The 19,307-nt window shown below is 49.3% G+C and overlaps 1 protein-coding gene across 3 annotated transcripts; it reads left to right on the forward strand.

Annotated features, from left to right (window-relative positions):
• The first annotated feature begins 694 nt into the window (after window positions 1-694).
• Window positions 695-19,210, forward strand: WSB2 (WD repeat and SOCS box containing 2). 3 transcript variants are annotated; one of them, XM_082699801.1, is made up of 9 exons: window positions 695-833; window positions 7,517-7,685; window positions 12,255-12,499; window positions 12,659-12,790; window positions 15,157-15,257; window positions 16,389-16,561; window positions 17,256-17,366; window positions 17,490-17,597; window positions 18,192-19,210. In XM_082699801.1, the coding sequence occupies exons 1-9, from the start codon at window positions 821-823 to the stop codon at window positions 18,352-18,354; spliced, it is 1,215 nt and encodes a 404-aa protein (XP_082555927.1). In that variant the 5' UTR covers window positions 695-820; the 3' UTR covers window positions 18,355-19,210. The 3 variants fall into 3 exon arrangements, with proteins under 3 accessions (XP_082555927.1, XP_082555926.1, XP_082555928.1); XM_082699800.1 differs by having other exon boundaries at window positions 777-833; window positions 7,486-7,685; XM_082699802.1 differs by lacking the exon at window positions 695-833 and adding an exon at window positions 994-1,150.
• Window positions 19,211-19,307: the final 97 nt, after the last annotated feature.

Raw genomic sequence — 19,307 nt, forward strand, 5'->3', positions numbered from 1 at the left:
TCCCTGGTGTCTTCAGGTCCTCGTTCTCGAGAGACGGTCGCCTCCCTCTTCGCTGCCCCCTTCTTCACCTGGTTCCCACCCCTCGGGCTTTCTCCCTGCGCCATCTGCCCCGGTTCTCTCCGCAGCCCTCCGCTCCCCTCCCTCGGACTCCCTCGGCCCGCCGCACCCCCTTTTCTGCCCACACCTCCAGCACCCAACCCCCGCCCCCCGTCGTCACCCACCGCTCCCGGTTTCCCCCTCCACCCCGTTCCGTTTTCACTCCTCCCCCGCTTCCCTTCGTCCCCGCAGCCCCCGGATTTTAGCCAGCCCTGCTCACCTGACCCCGCTTTCGCTTGGCGCCGCCCCCCGAACTGTATCCCGCCCGCGCTCACCTGCCCGCCCCCCCGACTTTCCCCTCGGCCCCGCCCCCCGTCTTGTCCCGTCCGCCCGCCCCCGCGTTCCTCTCAGCCACACACGGTGCCTCCCCTGCACCGGTGTTACCTTGCCCACCGCCCCGCTTTCCCCTCCGCCCCCCTCCGTTTTATTCAGCAAGCATCCCCGCCCCCCCCCCCCGACCTCCGCCGGTTCCCCTCGGCCCCGCCCCTTCGCCGCGCCCCGCCTCCCGCGCGTCCCCGCCCGCGCCCGCCGCCATGTGACGGGAAGCAGCTGATGGCCTCTCCGGGCGGCGGCGGCGGGCGCGGCGGCGGCTGCGGGGCCAGGGCCGGGGCCTGGGCCGGGGCCGGGGCGGGGGCGGGGGCGGGCGACGTGGGGGTGGCATGAGGGCCGGCGGCCCGGGGGGCTGAGGCGCCCGCCGCCTGCCGCGGGGCCGCGCGCGTCCTCCATGGAGGCCGGAGGTGAGCGGGGCGGGGGTGCGCGGGTTCCCGCCGGGCGGGGCCGAGCCCGTTCTCCCGAGGGGGGGGGCGGGCGGGGGCGCAGGCTCGGCCGTGGGAGGGGCACGGCGGGGGCGCGGGGGCCTGGGCCATCCGCGCGGGCCCGCGGCGGGGGGCGCGCCGGGCGCCCAGCTTTGTTTCACTTTCGCTGTCAGCGGCCGCCACCACGTCTCCCGCCTGAGGTGGACAGGACGGGGGAGCACGGGCCACTGCGTGCCGGGGATCCCCATCCGCCAGGACAGTGGGAGGCTCCCGGGGCCCGACGCCTCCGCCCGGGTGGGGTACGCGGGATGCGCCAGGCCCTGAGGGGGTGATAACCCGGGGGGCGGGTGCCCAGGTGCCAGGTGACGCACTTGCAGGTCTGGGTGGGAGTCAGGTCTGCCTCTTACCAGCGGTGTGATCGCGCACCGGCCACTTAACCCGAGTCTGTTTTGTATCTGCAAAATGGGATAATAATAGTACGTGCCCCACGGGGTGGTGGGGAGCGTCCCAAACTTGCCTATTCATAAGGCAAGGGTACCTATTTAAAAAAAAAAAAAAATCTGTTGCGAACCTCTCCCCGCGGAGAGGCATTCGTTGGGGTGGGGTGGGCCTCGGGATGCTGATCCGTGCAGGCATGCCTGATAGGGCAAGTTTAGGAGACATTGATGGGTGAGGTGCATGCCTCCGTCCTTGTTAACAGCTGTCATCTGAAAACTGGGGAAGTCTGAGACTGTCGGATATACTTGGGAGAGTCAGCCCGAATGAACGTGTAGTCTCAGTGTGCTTGTTAGGCAAAGACAAAACCTCCAGACTATCCTTCCGTCTTCTCCCGTTCAACCACCTTGCCTCTAAACCCTACCTATACAGAAATTTGGGGTGGACTCGGGATTTATTCTGGGAGTTCCAACTCTTGAATATACCTCCATGCTTAAAGGCAGTTTCTTAAGGGAAAATTCTCAGAAGGGGTCAAGGCCTAGGGTTCAGAATTGTTCCAGAAATCTCTTGGTACTCTTCCAGTGAGTTTCAAGCTTCATCTTGCTCTGGAGAATTCTGGTTGTTGATGTTTGCGTTTCCCTGGCTAGTTTGATGGAGCCGGGGATTGTGGGTGGGTAGGTTGGGATCGGGGTATTCCCTGGGGTGGTGTAACTTTTTAATTTGGGAAATGACATTTCTTTGTTTGCTGTAGTCAGGCATTCAGTAAATGGTGTGGAGGCAACTCTCTCAGGCTTCCCATCTAGATAAGGGCTCTCTATTCAGTGAGTGTGTTACCACTTTTTAAATGGCCCCTACTGTTTGTTTGAATCTTATGTGAATCTTTTTATAGCTTCCGCTGTTGTTTCCATTGACTCCTTATAGTTAAAACTGAAAGCGATCTGTAGCTAGCCTCCCTTTTGAGCTGGAATCTGTTTCCAGTTCTGAGTTTTCCCTAATGATTGACGGCTGTGTTTTGGGGTGTGGGCAGAGCTGTTGAGAGCTGCCAAGTTGTTGTTTAAAAAAAAAAAAAGAGGCCAGAGACTTTTACATTCTTTTGAAACTGAATAAAGGCCATTGTAATAGGATTACAATGGCCAACAGTAGATATCTTCAGCGCAGTGGTTAGAATTCTTTTATTCTTTGGACAAATATTTATTGAGTATCTACTGTGTGCCAGGCACTCTGTAGGCCAGCGCTGGCCAATAGAAATAATAATGCCACATCTGCAACTTGAAATCTTCTAGTGGCTGCATTAAAAGAAGCAAAACAGGTGAAACCAATTTTAAAATTGTAGTCATCAATCCCACCTAAATATTAACATCACGTCAATCCCACTAAAATATTATCATTGCAGCATGGACTCAAAATTATTGATCTATTTTAGATTTTTTTTTTTTTTTTTGGTACTAAGTTCAAAATATGGTGTGTGTTACATACCTAACAGCCCATCTCCCTTCAGACTTGGTATTTTGCAAACAAACGGTCAGCGGTCAAGTGTGGCTAGTGTTACTGTATTGGACAGTGGAGGTTAGTTGCAGTGGGCAGAGAGGGAGGTTTGGCGTGAGGGTGGTGAAGAGCTAGACAGGAAATGTGTAAAAGCAAGTAAGCAATCAAGACAAGCTGAGTGAGTGGTACCCCTAAAGAACATTGAACTGAGAGGGAGAGGAAGGTCTCCGAGAAGGTGACATCAACACTGAGACCTGGATGGTGAGATGGAGCAGTCAGACAAGGATCTGGGGCCTCCCGTGCAGTTTTCCCGGCCGATGGAACAGCCAATGTCAAGACTCTGAGGCAGGACAAATCACCAGGCTTCCTGCTGGCTGGGGTCCGTTGCTTCCATGTCTGTGTTCAAGTGAATCTCCTTGCACAGAAGAAGCTGATAATATCTTTCCATTCAGCCTCGTCATCCAGATACATCCCAATGTTTAACTACAAACCCTGATCTGTGGGCCTTTTCACCGCGAAGCACCACGGCAGGTACAATCCCAGATGAAAGCTGGGATTTTTTAAGTTCTGGTTTTTGTTTTTTTAAGTTCTGCACTTATTATGGCTTCTCTCCACCCCCTTCCCCCTCTGCCAGCAACCAAGTTTAGTTTGGGCCCAGACTCTCTTCAGAATTTTCTTAGTTCTAGAAATGAAGAGACAGGAGTCACTGAGTTTTTTCTTCTTTTAGCTCCTGGATTCCTGAGCCTGAAATAGCAGGAGATTAAATCTCCAAATCACAGAAATAGAGTGTGAAATCTGGGTATGGCTCATGTTTAAGAAGCATTTCATGTGAAATGTTTGGCATAGGAAACATAATAGTTTAAGGGGCTTTATTTTATTTATATATAAAGAGGTCTACCATGTATATTTATTCAGCAAATACCTACCAACTGCATGCTCTCTGCCAAAAACTCTGCTAGGCACTAAGGATAACATACAAGGTCCCTGCCTCCGTGGAAGTGATGTCCTGGTTAGCTACATAATGGTAATTGTGCTGTAAAGAACATGATGTGAGGAAGGGTTGTGAAGGAGATTGACTTGGGGTCAGAGAATGGCTTTTGAAGGAGTTGTTATTTGAGCCAAGACTGAATGAAGAGAAGGTGCCAGTCATGGAAGAGCATTCCATGTGAAGGGACTAGCTGGTGCAAAGGCCCTGAGGTCAGAACTAATTGAGCACAGTCAAGGGGTGAGTGAAGGCTAGAGCCAGGGGCAGGGAAGGGAGAGTTATAAGCCCAGGTGGGAGATGAAAGCCAGAGGCCAGGTTATGCAGGACATCAAGGACATGTTAAGGAGCTTGAATTTTATTCATTTATTTGAGAGAGAGGGAAAAACAGAGTACAGGCAGACTCTTGGATGAGTGAGGAGTCCCACACGGAGCTGGATCCTAGGCCCTGAGATCATGACCTGAGCCCAAGGCAGACTCTCACGTGACTGAGCCACCCTTGAATTTTTTTTTATTTATTTTTTTTAAAGATTTTATCTATCCATTTGACAGATCACAAGTAGGCAGAGAGGCAGGCAGAGAGAGAAGAGGAAGCAGGCTCCCCACGCAGACAGCCCAATGTGGGGCTCGATCCCAGGGCCCTGAGACCATGACCTGAGCCGAAGGCAGAGGCTCAACCCACTGAGCCACCCAGGCGCCCCTTTTTATTTTTTTATTTTAAAGATTTATTTATTTATTTGACAGACAGAAATCACAAGGAGTTAGAGAGGCAGGCAGAGAGAGGAGGAAGCAGGCTCCCCACCGAGCAGAGAGCCTGATGCTGGGCTTGATCCCAGCACCCTGGGATCATGACCTGAGCCGAAGGCAGAGGCTTTAACCCACTGAGCCACCCAGGTGCCCCTGAATTTTATTTTAAGAGTGGTTGAAACTGATCACTCTAGGAGGTGAGGAGAATGGATTGGAGGTTGGGGTGTAGCGTGGAAGCCAGGGAGAGCAGTTGCAGGGGTGCTTAGCCAGAGTTGACGTTGGTGAGATGGTTTGCATAGATTAGAATAGTAGCCATGGAGATGGAGAGACATTAGGTTTGCCAGGCCTTTTGGAGACAGCCTTGATAGACTTGTGAATGGATTTGGTTTGGGAAGTAAAGAAAAGAAGGAAAGTGGGGAGAACCCCTCTTTATATTGCTCAGTGCCTCCTGGATAGGATAGCTATGTTGTGGATAGCTAATGATGTGCCTGTTGTAGAGGTAGTGAACCAAGTGTATTATCAGGGTGGAATAAAGACAGGAGATAAAAATGCACCTCGGGATCAGTCGATATCATTTAATGTTTAACTACATCGGAATTTCTCAGCCTTGGCACTACCGACGTTTTAAGCAAGATAATCCTTCATTGTGGGGGGCTGCCCTGTGCACACTGTCGGGTGCTCAGCAGTATCTGTGGCTGCTTCTCATTGGACACCAGTAGCGCCACCCCCAGTCTTGGCAACGCAGAATGTCTCCAGACATTGTCACCTGTCCCCAGGGGACACAGCCAGTTGAGAACCACTGGATTCATTGACAGATTAGGGCTGGGTCACCGCAAGAAAATATCTAGGAATAATGAGAATGAAGACACCACCACAGGGTTGCTGTGCAACACTGAGAGACCTCTTCTGGATTTAAAATGTAAAATAACTTCTTACCATTCAGATATTCCCATCCAAAGGAGTATGTTCCTAGAGACAAGGAATTCTATAAATGAAAAGATCCCATGTACAAACATGTACAGATTTCAGGATAATTACCTGGGCCTATAGAAATGCCACTTTAGACAGACCTAAGGTATTCAAACCCAGATTTATGCATAGAACCTCAGGAAATGAATATTCTCTTTGCAAAGGAAACTTACTTAACTTTTCTCGAAATAGCAAAGCCACCAAAGGCTTGATGGATTAAAATTCTATTTAAAGACAGACTCTTCAGCAACACATTCATTTTATAAAACAAGGTAATAACCACATCTTATAATGCATATTCTAGGAGGTATTATATATATATATATATATATGTAAATATCATATACAGATAGGCATCTCGCTATATATGCATGTTTACCATCTGTTTCATTAAACCCAAGATACCATGGTTCGTTCTTATCACCGAGAAAAAATATGCTTATTTAACTCTAAAAAAATTCGTTTGTAAGACGCATCCCGATTTCGGCAAGGTCAAAATGGGAGAAGACTTATAAATGTGTGTCATACAATAAATGAAAATAGGGTTTTATTTTTATTTTATTTATTTGTTAGAGAGAGAGAGAGTGAGCACAGGCAGACAGAGTGGCAGAGGGAGAAGCAGGCTCCCTGTGGAGCAAGGAGCCCGATGCGGGACTGGATCCCAGGACAGAGGGATCATGACCTGAGCCGAAGGCAGCTGCTTAACCAACTGAGCCACCCAGACGTCCCATGAAATAGGGTTGTTTAAATTAGTATCTATCTGGTTAAAGGTATAAAAGGGTCAAGGTCGCGAACAAAACCACTGATGGGGAACATAGACATCAGGAAATGACCTCATTCAGAGTGGAAGCGAGTCTTTATATTAGTATCCTAATTAATGCAAAAAAAAAAAAAAAAAAGGATTCTGAACGCCTTTAACCTAAGAGCTTTGTCAGCCATTGAGAACCTTCCATTGGAGTGGAGACTGGAATGAGGAACTGCCTGTCAGGTGGCAGAAGAAACACCAATCCAGCACCTCCTCTTCACCAGGCGCTGCTAGGCCCTAAGAGAAACGAGAATGAAATCATTTTGGTGTATGAACAGGGTGTTTAATTTCTGGCGGGCCAGAAGGAAATTCATCATAATTATAGCAGAAAATAAAGTCAGCAGGGTGGGACTTCGTTTCCGCTTCCGTATCGATGAGAATACGTGCTTGGGAGGCTCCTAAGTCCGACCTACTTGGGGCATGGCCAGGTGACCCCCACGACTGGAGTGTGGCCCGTGGGCAGAAGTCACGGGAAGGAGGGGAGGCCCATGCTATGGGGTAGGAGGCCCAGGCTTCGCTGCCCTTACCGTGGATGCAGGTGGGAGCCTTGGAATGCATTGGAGGGGATGTGGTACGTGTTTTAGCTTCAGCAGGGTTCCTGGGGACAGGAAAATCAGGGGAGTCTCAGATATGGGCAAGATTGGGATGAAGGTTTAAACCGGAGCAGGGGTGGAAATGGGAGGTGAGATCCAGAGGTCTGAGCAGCAGGGAGAAGAGGGCAAGTGCTGAACGTTTTAGCCTTGGTGATGGTCGTGGAGGCTGGTGAGTGACAGGGAGCCAAAGTTGAGTTTCTGACGTGCCTGCTGCCACCGGCTTCTGGTGGCAGGTTCTTTTGAGGAGACCTTAAATACACTGGAAGGCCTCCTTATCTGCACCATCTAGCCGGGTCCCAGCCTGGGCGGGCTCTCCTTTCTTCCTCTTCAGGCATTCATAGGAAAATGAGGCCTCCATTCACTGGGTTCACTCGCACAAAGGTTACTCTGAGTCACGGTTAACCAGCAGTGGCCAGAGCCAGGGCTGAGTAACCGCGCTGGAATGTGGCCTGTGGCTACTGTTATTGCCACAGGTCATTTAAATGACAACTCCCTCCCGGAATCCAGAGTGTCACCCCTACCCTTGGGGAGACAGCGGCTTTCCGGGTTCTGAGTCAGCAAGGTGGTCTGGAGCTTGGCTCTCGCTTACCCTCCCCCCCCACCCCCGCTCCTGGGCAGGCGTTTGTTTGAAGCATGTCTCCTGTCTCAGAGGAGCCGCTGCTGCTGGCCGAACTCAAGCCGGGGCGCCCCCAGCAGTTCGATTGGAAGTCCAGCTGTGAGACCTGGAGTGTCGCCTTCTCTCCGGACGGTTCCTGGTTCGCTTGGTCTCAAGGACACTGCATTGTCAAGCTGATCCCCTGGCCGCTGGAGGAGCAGTTGTAAGTTCTTGTACCCGCAAGCCTGGAGGAACGAGGGAGTCCTTTCGATGGGGAACCTGGAGCGCTTTCCCACATGATTCCCTGCCCTTTGGGGGTTCCCCTTGCCCCCCCTCCCCCCAGGAACAGGAGCGAGAGAATGGCTGCCAGCAGTTCAGAAATGGATCATGGGGGTTTCCAGAGCTCCACGGTCTGTACGTGGGAAAGTTGATTCTGTGGAGATCATGTTAACCCTGCTGTTATTTTTTAGCAGCTTTATTGAGATGTAATTTACATACCGTACAGTCCGCGCCTTTAAAGTGCACAGTTCAATGGCTTTTAGTTCATTCAGGGAGTTGGGCACCTCTCACCATGATTAATCTCAGAAGCACTGGCAGTGCCACAGAGGGCAGCGGGGCATCCCTCACTTGTTACCCTCCAGTCTCACTCTCCAGCCCTGAGCGGCCGCGAGTCCCCTTTCTGTCTTCATAGGTCTGCTTATTCGGACTTTTCATATACATCGAATTGTGCACGGTGGAGTCTTTTTTGACGGGTTTCTTGCACTTAGGAGAATGTTTTCAGTCCTCCCTCGGACAGCCTGTAATCAGCACGTCCTTTCCCGTTACTGCCAAATAATATCCCATTGTACGGAGACCGCGTACCTTGTGTACACATCTGTCCGTTGCTGGGCAGTTAGGTGGTTTTCCCTTTTTGGCTATTAAGAATAATACTGCTGTGCACATTTACATATGGGTTTTTTTTTTGTTGTTTTGAGGTTTTTTTTTTTTGGCGTGGACATAGGCTTGCGGTGTTTCTGTGTTTGGAAAACAGACTGGTGCCCAAGGTGGCTGGCCCAGTTCTCAGTCCCACCAGCGGGTGTGTGAGATTTCCGTATCCCCCATACCCTCACCCCTCACCAGCACTTGTAACTGGCTTTTTGGTTCTAGCAGAGCCATCCTGTAAGGTAGGAAGTGGCATCTCATTGTTTGGATTTGCATTTCTTAATGGCTTCTGACGCAGAGCACCTTGTGTTTCTGGGCCTCTCCTGTATCTTTGGAGAAACATCCGCTCATATCCTTTGCCCATATTTAAGTTTGGTATTTGTTTTTTCCTTTATGGACCAAATTTAGTTTCTGTTATTAACTAGTTTCTTTTTGGGGGCTGGGCAGGGCCCCGTGTCTGAGTGCTATGAGCTCCATGTCGGACGGCCCAGCCAGGACAGGGCTCAGGCAGCATCTGTTGGAAATCTTTGCCTGACACAGAGCCTAGGGGTTTGGAAACTTGAAATAAATCAAACATGGCCCCTGCCCCTGAGGGTCTCCTTTGTTTTGCTTTGGGCAGTTCTTATAAATTGCACGTTAGATTCAAGTGTTTTGTCAGTTCAGTCTGAAAGCTGCCTTGATGAGAAGTCCGGCCGGCAAGAGCGGGCCGAGATGGGTACTCCCGGTGCTGCTGGGGCTACAGTCTGGCTGTTCGGCAGTATGCATCAAGGACCTTGAGAACGTTCCTCCCGCTACTAGGAATCTCAGAAATGGGGTCATCTATTTCCATACACTGATTTTCATCACGGAATTAGCTCTGTAGTAGTGAGAACCAGAAATCCCTTAGAATCTGGTGATGAGAGGACAGTAAGGAACTCATGGCATTGCCAGAGGACATTTTTTGTAGCCATCGAAGAGTTGTTGTTGTTTCTTTTTAAAGATTTTATTTATTTATTTGACAGAGATCACATGTAGGCAGAGAGGCAGGCAGAGAGAGAGAGAGGAGGAAGCAGGCTCCCTGCGGAGCAGAGAGCCCAATGCAGGGCTCCATCCCAGGACCCTGGGATCATGACCTGAGCCGAAGGCAGAGGCTTTAACCCACTGAGCCACCCAGGCGCCCCGAGTTTTTTGTTTTTTTGGTTTTTTAAAATCGTGATTTTCAGTTCATTCTTATCAATGTAATGAGAGTACCAAGGGCTTTCGTTATTTTATTGATCTCCTACTCTAAATGCAAGAGCCTCAACTTTATATACAGTCTGGTCCAGGTTTATGGTCTGAAAAAGAATCTTTAAAAAGCATACAAAGGGCATTCTGTTTTCCTAATAATCACCCTTATATTCAAACACATACATCACTGTAGGACTATAGGTAAATGTATTTGTCCAGTATGAACTCGAGAAAATGGGAATTTGAGTATTAATCCTTTTTTGTGTATCTGTTGCTTTATATAATGAGAGAAGTGTTACTGTTCAATGTGTTGTGTGAAAAGTTACTTGTTTTAGGGAAAAATCACACATTTTAAAGAATAATAACTTAGGAAAATGCTTATAAGATTTAATGAAAATAGTAAGCTATGAAGCCATATATGTAATATCCCAGATTTGTCTTTTAAAAATATATGTATATATGCCCAAATAAAAACTTACAGTGAAATACTTACTGCGGTTAGAGTGGTGTTAGGATTATGGGTAATTTTCATTTTATTATTTGTCTCACTTCCAGATTTTTCCCACAGTTCTCTATTACTTTTATGATTGAAAATAATGTTATTTTTAAAGTCCTATAAAAGGAGAAATCTGAAGTCCTTAGGTTCTTGTTTGGATTGTTACACATTTAAAAAAAAATAATAGTGCTTTGGGTACTGAGTGAATAATTCGTACTAACCAAATAATTGTACTACTTTTAGAAATACAGTTTTTAGAAACTTGAATTTAAATTCCCCCAGTGACTCTGCCTTGCACTTAGCTGTTCTGTCCCCATGTGTAAACACCCCACCTCCCACGTAACTCTTCCCTTGACTCTTTGGCAAACTCACAGGCCCAGGGGATCCTGCGAGCAGTACGCCTGGATACCCAAGGCTTGGGTTCTAGTTCCAGTTCAGCCCCTGATTTCGTGACCCTAGGAAAGTTAACTCTACCCCTAAAAATGGAGGGTTTAGTGTCTCTTTCTAGAGAAATGAAATTTATGATATGAAAATTAATTAATATGCAGAGGTGCCTTAATTCCTGTGGTATAAAGTAGCTCCAGATCATTCTTTAGTTCAGATGCAGAATTTAGGATTTTATTTTAAAAAAAACAATAAAAGAACTGTAGCTTCAGTGGCACGGTTTTCTCTGCGGCTTGCCTGTTCCGTGCTGCCTGCAGGAATGGCCGACTCAGGCCCCTGTGCCAACGCCCTGCAGCTCTGTGAGGTGTGGGGAGTTAGCAGAGTCAGTTAAAGAGGCAGTCATTATCACATTCATATGTTTGTCAGGACAACAAGTTCTCAAACTCCACTGGGCCATTGAGACCGGGTGTTAGCATGTATCCTTTGAAGGCTCAATGGTAGAGATTTTTGTCTTTGGAGGCCATCCGGTCTCTGTCAAGGTTCCTCCCCTCTGCTCTTACAGTGTGAACACAACCGTTGATGGCATGTGAACAAATGAACGTGGTTCCAATAAAACTTTATCTATAAAAACAGAATGCTAGCCTGGACATAACTTGCCAAGCTCTGATGTGGACTAATAGAGTTTTAGAGCTGATGGAGCCTATGTTTGCCTCACTTCCTCCCTTCTAATATTCTTGGTGAGCTTGGTTACAGTTCTTCAATATATTTCAACCACACACCTGGCAGAAACATGATTTACTTGCAACTTTGGGGGAACGAGTCTAATGCATAACGAGGTCCAGTTACATACACATCGAACACAGGATTTTTCACGGAACTAGGCGCCAGCTTCAGTGTCTTCAGTTCCCTGAGTTTGATACACCCCAGCGTGGGGTCAGGGTCACACAGAAAAGTAGGACTTAATACTTGCACTGATAACTGCCGATGGGAAACTTGGGAGCGTGTGGGCTGAATCCCAGGGCTGTCCAACTGCTCAAGCCTCTGAGATGTGGTCTGCTAGGAGAGTGGTGGGCAGGGCCTGGAGCTCAGGAAGTGAGTCTCATGGAGCTTATCTGGGCCTGTGTTTCACCGTAAGTAGAATGTAAAATAGGCCTCAGGGGTCTTTGAGGTCAGTGCAGCTCTGCCCAGTTCTGTGGGCTTTCTCTCCTGGATCTCCCTGCTGGTCGGTTCCTGTGCTGCATGGACCCAGAAAAGTAAGGGAGAGAGCCTCACTAATAGGTTGGAACATAGCAAGTGAAGGTGGAAATCAGCTTGTACCAAGCAAACTGTGTGGGCCAGAAAAGGATTTATTTTCCTGCTCCTTGGGCCTTTCGAAGCTAGGCGCTCGCCAGGCAGGGGAGCAGCAGATGGGTGTTCAAGTTCTAAGTTCTGTCCTAGTTCCAGACCCACAGCAGGCTTTCTTCCTCACGGGAAAAACCGAGTGCACCTTTCCTTCCACGCATCAAACCTGAGAGAACTTTCTGAGGAAGCAGAGGGCTCCCTGGAGCTTCTGTGATCCAGTTACCCGACAAGGCAGGTCACCCTTTCGCAGGACTATCACGAATGGGATGTACCAAGGCTAATGAAGTCTTTCTTACATGAATTCCAAAACGAAATTAAGTCATGCCAGAATTCACCAAAGCCCAATTTATTTCTAGAGCTTTAGTATCTTAGATATCATGGATTGAGTAGTTGGTTGACTTGGTGACGATTTTTAACTCATTAAGGAATCTCTGCTTCCTCCAGCATCCCTAAAGGGTTTGAAGCCAAAAGCCGAAGCAGCAAAAATGATACAAAAGGGCGAGGCAGCCCGAAGGAGAAGACTCTGGATTGTGGGCAAATTGTCTGGGCTTTGGCCTTTAGCCAGTGGTCTTCTCCACCCGGCAGGAAGCTCTGGGCACGCCACCATCCCCAAGTGCCAGATATCTCTTGCCTGATCCTTGCTACGGGACTCAACGATGGGCAGATCAAGATTTGGGAGGTACAGACAGGTAGGTCATTTCTGGCTGGGACAAGGTCCCAGGGTGCATGCATGTTCTCATCAGGGACCAGAGAGGCCGCCGGCCCCCCACTATCTCAGGGGTGTAGCCATGTCCAGCAGACCGGTATCTGCCTCTCCCACTGACCAAGTGCTCCTGCTCCCACGCCAGGGCTCCTGCTTTTGAATCTTTCCGGCCACCAAGACGTAGTGAGAGATCTGAGCTTCACACCCAGTGGCAGTTTGATTTTGGTGTCGGCATCTCGGGATAAGACTCTTCGCATCTGGGACCTGAATAAACATGGTATGCAAATGACGGAACTCCTGGGCAGCTCCAAAAGTACTCTCTGCTCATTTCTCACTTTCATCCAGAACAACTGATTTTCCTAAGGACCTTCGTAAGACATTTTTTCTAATCACATACCCAGCTCATCCCCATGAGATATTAATACCAAAAATATATCATTCATTTATGCACTGAATGCATATTTATGCTTTGTATTTTTAAAAAAGTAAGGGTTTTTTTGGTTACTAAGAATCAGTTTTCACCCTGGCTGATAACCACTTCTGTTGAAAATAGATGCTGCAGTGTAAGTTTTCTCAACCGTGGCATGGTTGACATTTTGGGCATGCTAGTTCTTTGTTACCGGCTGCCCTGTGCATTCTAGAATGTTGAGGAGCATCCCTGGCCTCTGCCCACTAGATGCCGGAAGTATCTTCTCTAGTTGTGACAGCCCAAATGTCTCCAGACATTGCCCCGCCATCCACGTGTAGGGCATAGTCTCCCTGGGTTGAGAACCACCAGTCTAGAGGAAGTCGTCCATGTTGGTTACTTCCTGTTAGAAATAGTTTCTTTGTGAAGTGGACTCTTTACCCAGAAGAACTCTTTTAGCTAGAGAGGGTCAACTTCTGTGGAATTCTCCTTTGAGCAGAACTGGATGCAGAGGTGGCCCATACTTTTTTGGTAATGATGGTTACCCAGAATTGTGACACAGGGAAGAGGAATTTATTGCCAGCCCTTTCTCCCCACGTGGCAGGGATGTAGAAGCCGGAGGGGCGGTGGCAGGGGAAAATGGGAATGTGGATGGTTGGTAGAGAGGCACACTTGCCTCTGATGACGTGAAGGCACTGGTACTCTTGCCTTAGCCGTGACTGTGCCAGCTCCCACAGCCACGAGAAGGGACCAACTCCTGCCCTCTGAGAATCCAGCCTGACGATTGTCACACTGCCAAGCAGGTGCTTGTGGTGTCCTCATCTGATGGCATCTGGTCACCAAGAGAACTCTGGTAGTTTCTGCCCTTAGCTGCAGAACTTGAAGTCATGAGATAGGTTTGCTGACTGGGAAGGCTTCTCCAAGGCAACACCTTTTGTAATGTGTATCCAGAGGCAGCTTGCCACCATGTAAGGAAGATTCTGGAAGTGACTTTAAAATCTTTTGGTGATTGGGAAGACAGGACTAGCTGAAGGGGACCGGGGGTGGGCGAGTATACTAGGGCTTTCTCGGGAGGGGATACAGTAGTGTTTGCTGGTACCGGGCCCTGCCCCACCATCCTGCCTAAATTTGTTCAGTACTCACAGCTCCCCCGGGAAGGGGTTGGTACTGCTCTAATGTGATAGCTGAAGAAACCATGACTTACTACAAAAATACTACATATACTTAACATACACGCATACACAGACACATACATGCATCTGCAAGGCTGTTACGTTCAGAAAAGTTTTTTCCTTTTTTTTTTTAACATTCGTTTTCACTGTCCTCCCCAACCCCGCTGCCAGATCTCTTTCCCTATCTCATCCGCCCCTCCGCTGCCTTCCCTGACATCCTTCTGCAGCCTCATGACCCATGCTAAGAGCCTTCCATGTTGCCCTCAGTGTCCTACTCAGACACTTAAGACACTTTTATGAAGTTTGGGGTCATCGTACCACAAAAAATGATTCATATTCCCCACATTTCTTTCCACAAATCATGGAAAATCTAAATCTTAATACCATCTGAATCAATGGGATAGACATATTCTATATATTCACCTGTTCTTTTATGCTAATGGACGGGCCTTTAATTTTTTCCTCAAACTCAGAACTGGAGCAATTTTCTGAGTGGCCCTGGGGCAGGTGCTGGTAATCAGTGGAGTCGGGGTTCAAAGCCAGGTTCGCCTGACCGCAGCGCACATGGCCCTCATTACTCTGCACTGTCGCTTGTCCAGACACCTGGTCGGGGTGAGAGGATGCGGTGGGACCCCTGAGAAGCGGGGAGACCATTACAGGAGTGTGAATGACAGAAGTGAGGCTAAAACATTCTCAGCGTTTGGAAGGATGCTCCAAAGTGCCAGAGCTGGTTGGGGTGGGAGGGGAAAGAAAAGAATGTTCTCTGCTATCAGAGGGATCTGTCAGGTGTGATGTGCGCACAGCCTTTATCCCACCCATCTTGCGGGTTTTGGTGAAACAGAAGGTAGTGATCTCCTTGGGGATTACACTGTGCTACGAATAGACTTCGGGTGTTTAAATGACACATCCTGGCATCTTGCTCTGCGTTAAAAAGGTGGGCCTTTGGGCTCAGCCAATAGGGAACCCGGTGGGGATGCCGGGTGGGTGGGCCATGGCTTGCGGTCCTCCGGTCCAGCAGCCACGTGGTTCCTGGAACCGGCTCACCGTGCGCCCCTCTCTGTGCAGGTAAACAGATCCAGGTGCTCTCGGGCCACCTGCAGTGGGTGTACTGCTGCTCCATCTCCCCGGACTGCAGCATGCTGTGCTCTGCTGCTGGAGAGAAGTCGGTAAGGCCCAGCGGCGGGTGCCACCTCCATCGTTGCCCGAGTGCAGTGAGCCCGGGCGGTCTGAACGGGTAAATAAGGCCGGTGCCTCCAGATCAGCCTGTGCAGGAGGCATGCTGCCGGGCAGGGCTGTCCCCCTGCACGCTTCTCTTTTGATTTGTGTGTGGACACAAACCCCACGAGAGGTGAAGCCCTCATCACTGGAGGAGGGCTGCTTGCCTTTACAACATGGGGTAAAGGTGTGCTTTTAAGATTTCCTTTCCCCCTTGGAGTCTCAGATTTTAAAAGTTGCAGCTCCCGTGTATGGATCCAAATTTCCCTCCTTTGAACCATTTAATGTGAACCTGGGTAATAGGGATTTCCATTTCAAATCAGAATGTACAGTTACTTGTTGAACTTTGTTCTGAAATCCGGCCTGTCATTTAAGAAAGTACTATAAACCCAAGAACAAGCCGGGAATAGTGTGTGTGTCTGATCTCACATCTGCATCGAGCGCTTTGCTGTGACTGACTCAGAAAGTGAAGAGTTCACTGTGTAGAACAGCCGGTGGTTAATCATTCATTTGGGGTTTGGAACTACGTGACGGTGTGTTTTCAAGGGAACAAAATAAAATTCCATTTTTCATGATTCTCAAAAAGATTTCAGGTGAACTGTGTCAGACGTATGTACAGCTGTGGGGCAGGTTCCCACCGTTCTGTGAGCACATGGTAGAAAATGGCTTGGCAAGGTGCCACGGCTTTGTTGGAAGCCTGGCAGCTCACCTCTGACCCCTGGTTTTGCTTTTAACTGAAGGGACCACATAGTGCTTTATTGGCAAACACTGATTTTGCAAACAGGGCTCAGAAGCAGAACTGCAAAGCCTCTGGATACATTTCAGCCCGTAGTCTTCCTGAGGCTGGCTGGGTTTCTTCTCCCTTAGACCAGGCTCCTTGAACTTGTGCACTGGTCAGGTGCCTTGAGAATTCAGACTTGGAGAATTCAGACCTGGAGCTTTCCCCAAGCCCCTATAATGCATTCTGGGAGAGCAGTATGAAAGTGGGGGTGGGGAGAGCTTGCCTTCGCCTGGCATTGCCGTGTCCTTCACTCACTGTTCGTTGTTGCTGCCCCTCACCGGGCACCTGTTCCCTTGCACAGGTGTTTCTGTGGAGCATGCGGTCCTACACGTTAATCCGGAAGCTAGAAGGCCACCAAAGTAGTGTTGTCTCTTGTGACTTCTCCCCCGACTCTGCCTTGCTCGTCACGGCCTCTTACGACACCAACGTGATCATGTGGGACCCCTATACTGGCGAGAGGCTGAGGTTACTCCAGTAAGGACGGGGTCTCTCCTTTGGACCTTGTTGCGGGGGGACTGATGGGAAAGCTGCCTTGGGTTAGGCATGGCCCGCGCAGGGTCCGGGGCGGGGGGTGCTGGGTGAAAGGCGTGGGGAGCTCATGTTGTGGCTCTTCTTTGTCACTTAGATTCTCAGTTTAGACCAGAGGGCCTTTGGGGCTCCCGATGTAGGAGGCTGTGTGTACTTTGGATTCAGCGTTCATGAAACCTCGAAGTGACTCTTTCTTTCCATTTACTAATAACTGTAGTAACAAGTTCGGAACGATCCTCTTACCGAAACTGGTATTTCCAAAATGAATTTTCAGTGTTCTTACAAACTTACATCTTTTTCTCTTTGTCTCTGTTGTTTTCTGAAGCAAATAATAGGTAGCCTATAATTATCATGTATCTCAGCCGAGAAAAGACTTTCAGTTTGTACCGCGGCATTAAAGTGAGGGCTGACCTACTTTGCATAAGGAAATGAGCACAGGGAGTGTGAGTAACCCTTCAGCCCCTTCTGCCAGACACTTAGGAAATGCCTTTTTTTTTTCCTCCTAGTCTGCTTTTCCCGAGGTTTTCCAGAGGGGTAAGGACGGGTCTTTGAGCTTATCATAGCCCCAGCACCGGAGTGAGGACAGAGGGTGGAGAGTAGCCATCACCCCAGGCCGACCGTCCTCTTTCTTTTTCCACAGCCACACCCAGCTTGACCCCCCAGTGGAGGACAGTGATGTGCACATCAGCTCCCTGAGATCTGTGTGCTTCTCTCCCGAAGGCCTGTACCTCGCCACGGTGGCAGATGACAGGTAACAAAGAGACATCGGGGGGTGTGGCCTCAGAGCAAGTCCCCGCAAGTAACTGTAGCATCCCCCTCTGGGGCTAGCCCCACAGCTACTAACGTGCCAGTGTTTCTCTTCTCTCTCGTCCAGACTCCTCAGGATCTGGGCCCTGGAACTGAAAACTCCAATCGCATTTGCTCCTATGACCAATGGTCTTTGCTGCACATTTTTTCCACATGGTGGAGTTATCGCCACAGGGTATGTGTCTGATAGCTGAGCAGATGGGGAGCAGTTTCTGCTGAGTGTACCGGCTAGCTTTTTTAGGCCTCTAGAATGTTCTTGCCTATGATGAAGCCTTTAAGGAAATCCAAGAGGACACAAAATTCTGCCAGGATACGTTATCATTTACTCTTAATAGTTAATCTAAGAGTAATGGAAGAGTTATGACTCACACCACTTGATGGGCCACGTCCACAAGGAGGCCTGAGTCAGGATGATGCAGAATTTCTGGGAAACCATTTAGGGCAGAGACCACCTTGTGGGGAGCATCTATAATTCAGGAGGTGGCACTCTTCCCTCTGTTGCATTTGAACCTGTGGTGTGATTCAGAAGGGGCTGAGCTCACGGGTAGCACGTGGGTATCAGAGGTGTCTTCCTTTCAGCGGCCTGAATTATCAGTATCACACCCTTTACATCGGTTTGGACGGTCAGGATTGCATCTAAGGGCCGCGCATCGCACTTCCCGGGTGTCTCCTGCTAATGCAAGTGAGAGTAGAAACATTAGTGTCCCTCACTGGGAAAACATGTATTTCTAAGGTCTCTCTTAAAGCGTCGGTTTCTGTTCCATTTCAGGACAAGGGATGGCCATGTCCAGTTCTGGACGGCTCCTCGGGTCCTGTCCTCACTGAAGCACTTATGCCGGAAAGCCCTTCGAAGTTTCCTGACCACCTACCAAGTGCTAGCACTGCCGATCCCCAAGAAAATGAAAGAGTTCCTCACATACAGGACTTTTTAAGGCACACGCCATAGTCTTACTTGTTTTCTTGTAGCAGGATCAAGCTTCCTGGCAGAGGAGCAGCTGGAACGATGGGCCAAATGGCTGGTCTTGGATTGAAATAGAATTTCTCTTTGACATGGTGACCAGAGTAGAGCAAAAGCAGCTTCCAGTGGACTAGTCATCCAGGTTTTTCTCTGTCACCTGTGGCAGTCAGTCGTGGAGGGGATCCCAGCTCCGTGGCGGCAGAGCCTAACCCCAGATCCTCAGCCCACTTAGAAACGGCTGCATCAAACACCTTCTAAATCCTTTCGACCCAGGGTGCATGACTCATGTTGATTTGATAAGCAGAGTAACCAGGCCTCGAGAGCCTCTCTGTTGAGGGGATCATTCCCTTGACTGGCAAGTGGGCAAGTGTTGGCTTCTGCCTGGTACTGGTCACGGTCGTGTTTCAGATGCGGTGGTGACATTGTTGAAAGTTCTCTCCCGCTGTGTCAGAGTGGCTTTGCTGGTGGCAAGTGCTTTCCTTCCTCGAGCTCCCCTCTGACCAGCAGGACCAGGTTTTCCTGGAGCCGTCCGCTGTGAGGTATTCGCTAAGTTACAGGTGACTCAGAGGCTGTGCTCCTGACTGATACACTATAAATGGCTTTTTTTTTTTTTTTTTGGATAAGCAGTGGTGTGCATGTGCAGGAGATGACAAACGCGTGTGTCCGGTTACACAAGGACGTATTCCTCAACTGCATGACTGTCCAAAATGGCGACTGAGTTGTCAGCGGTTTGCTGGTGGTAGCCTATTTATTTGTATTTTCTCAACAGATGTTAAGGTACAACTGTGTTTTCCTCCCTGGCATCTAAAAACCATAGTTCTTAAGTCGAACGGTTGTGAAGATGTCTCTTCTTCGTGGCGTAGAGAATTGGTATTGTCACCCCTTTGGCTGACTGTCGCGTCTGAGGTCTGACTTTGCTGCTTTGCC

This window comes from Mustela nivalis, assembly GCF_964662115.1.
Source record: "Mustela nivalis genome assembly, chromosome: 14".
NCBI classification, from domain to species: Eukaryota; Metazoa; Chordata; class Mammalia; order Carnivora; family Mustelidae; genus Mustela; species Mustela nivalis.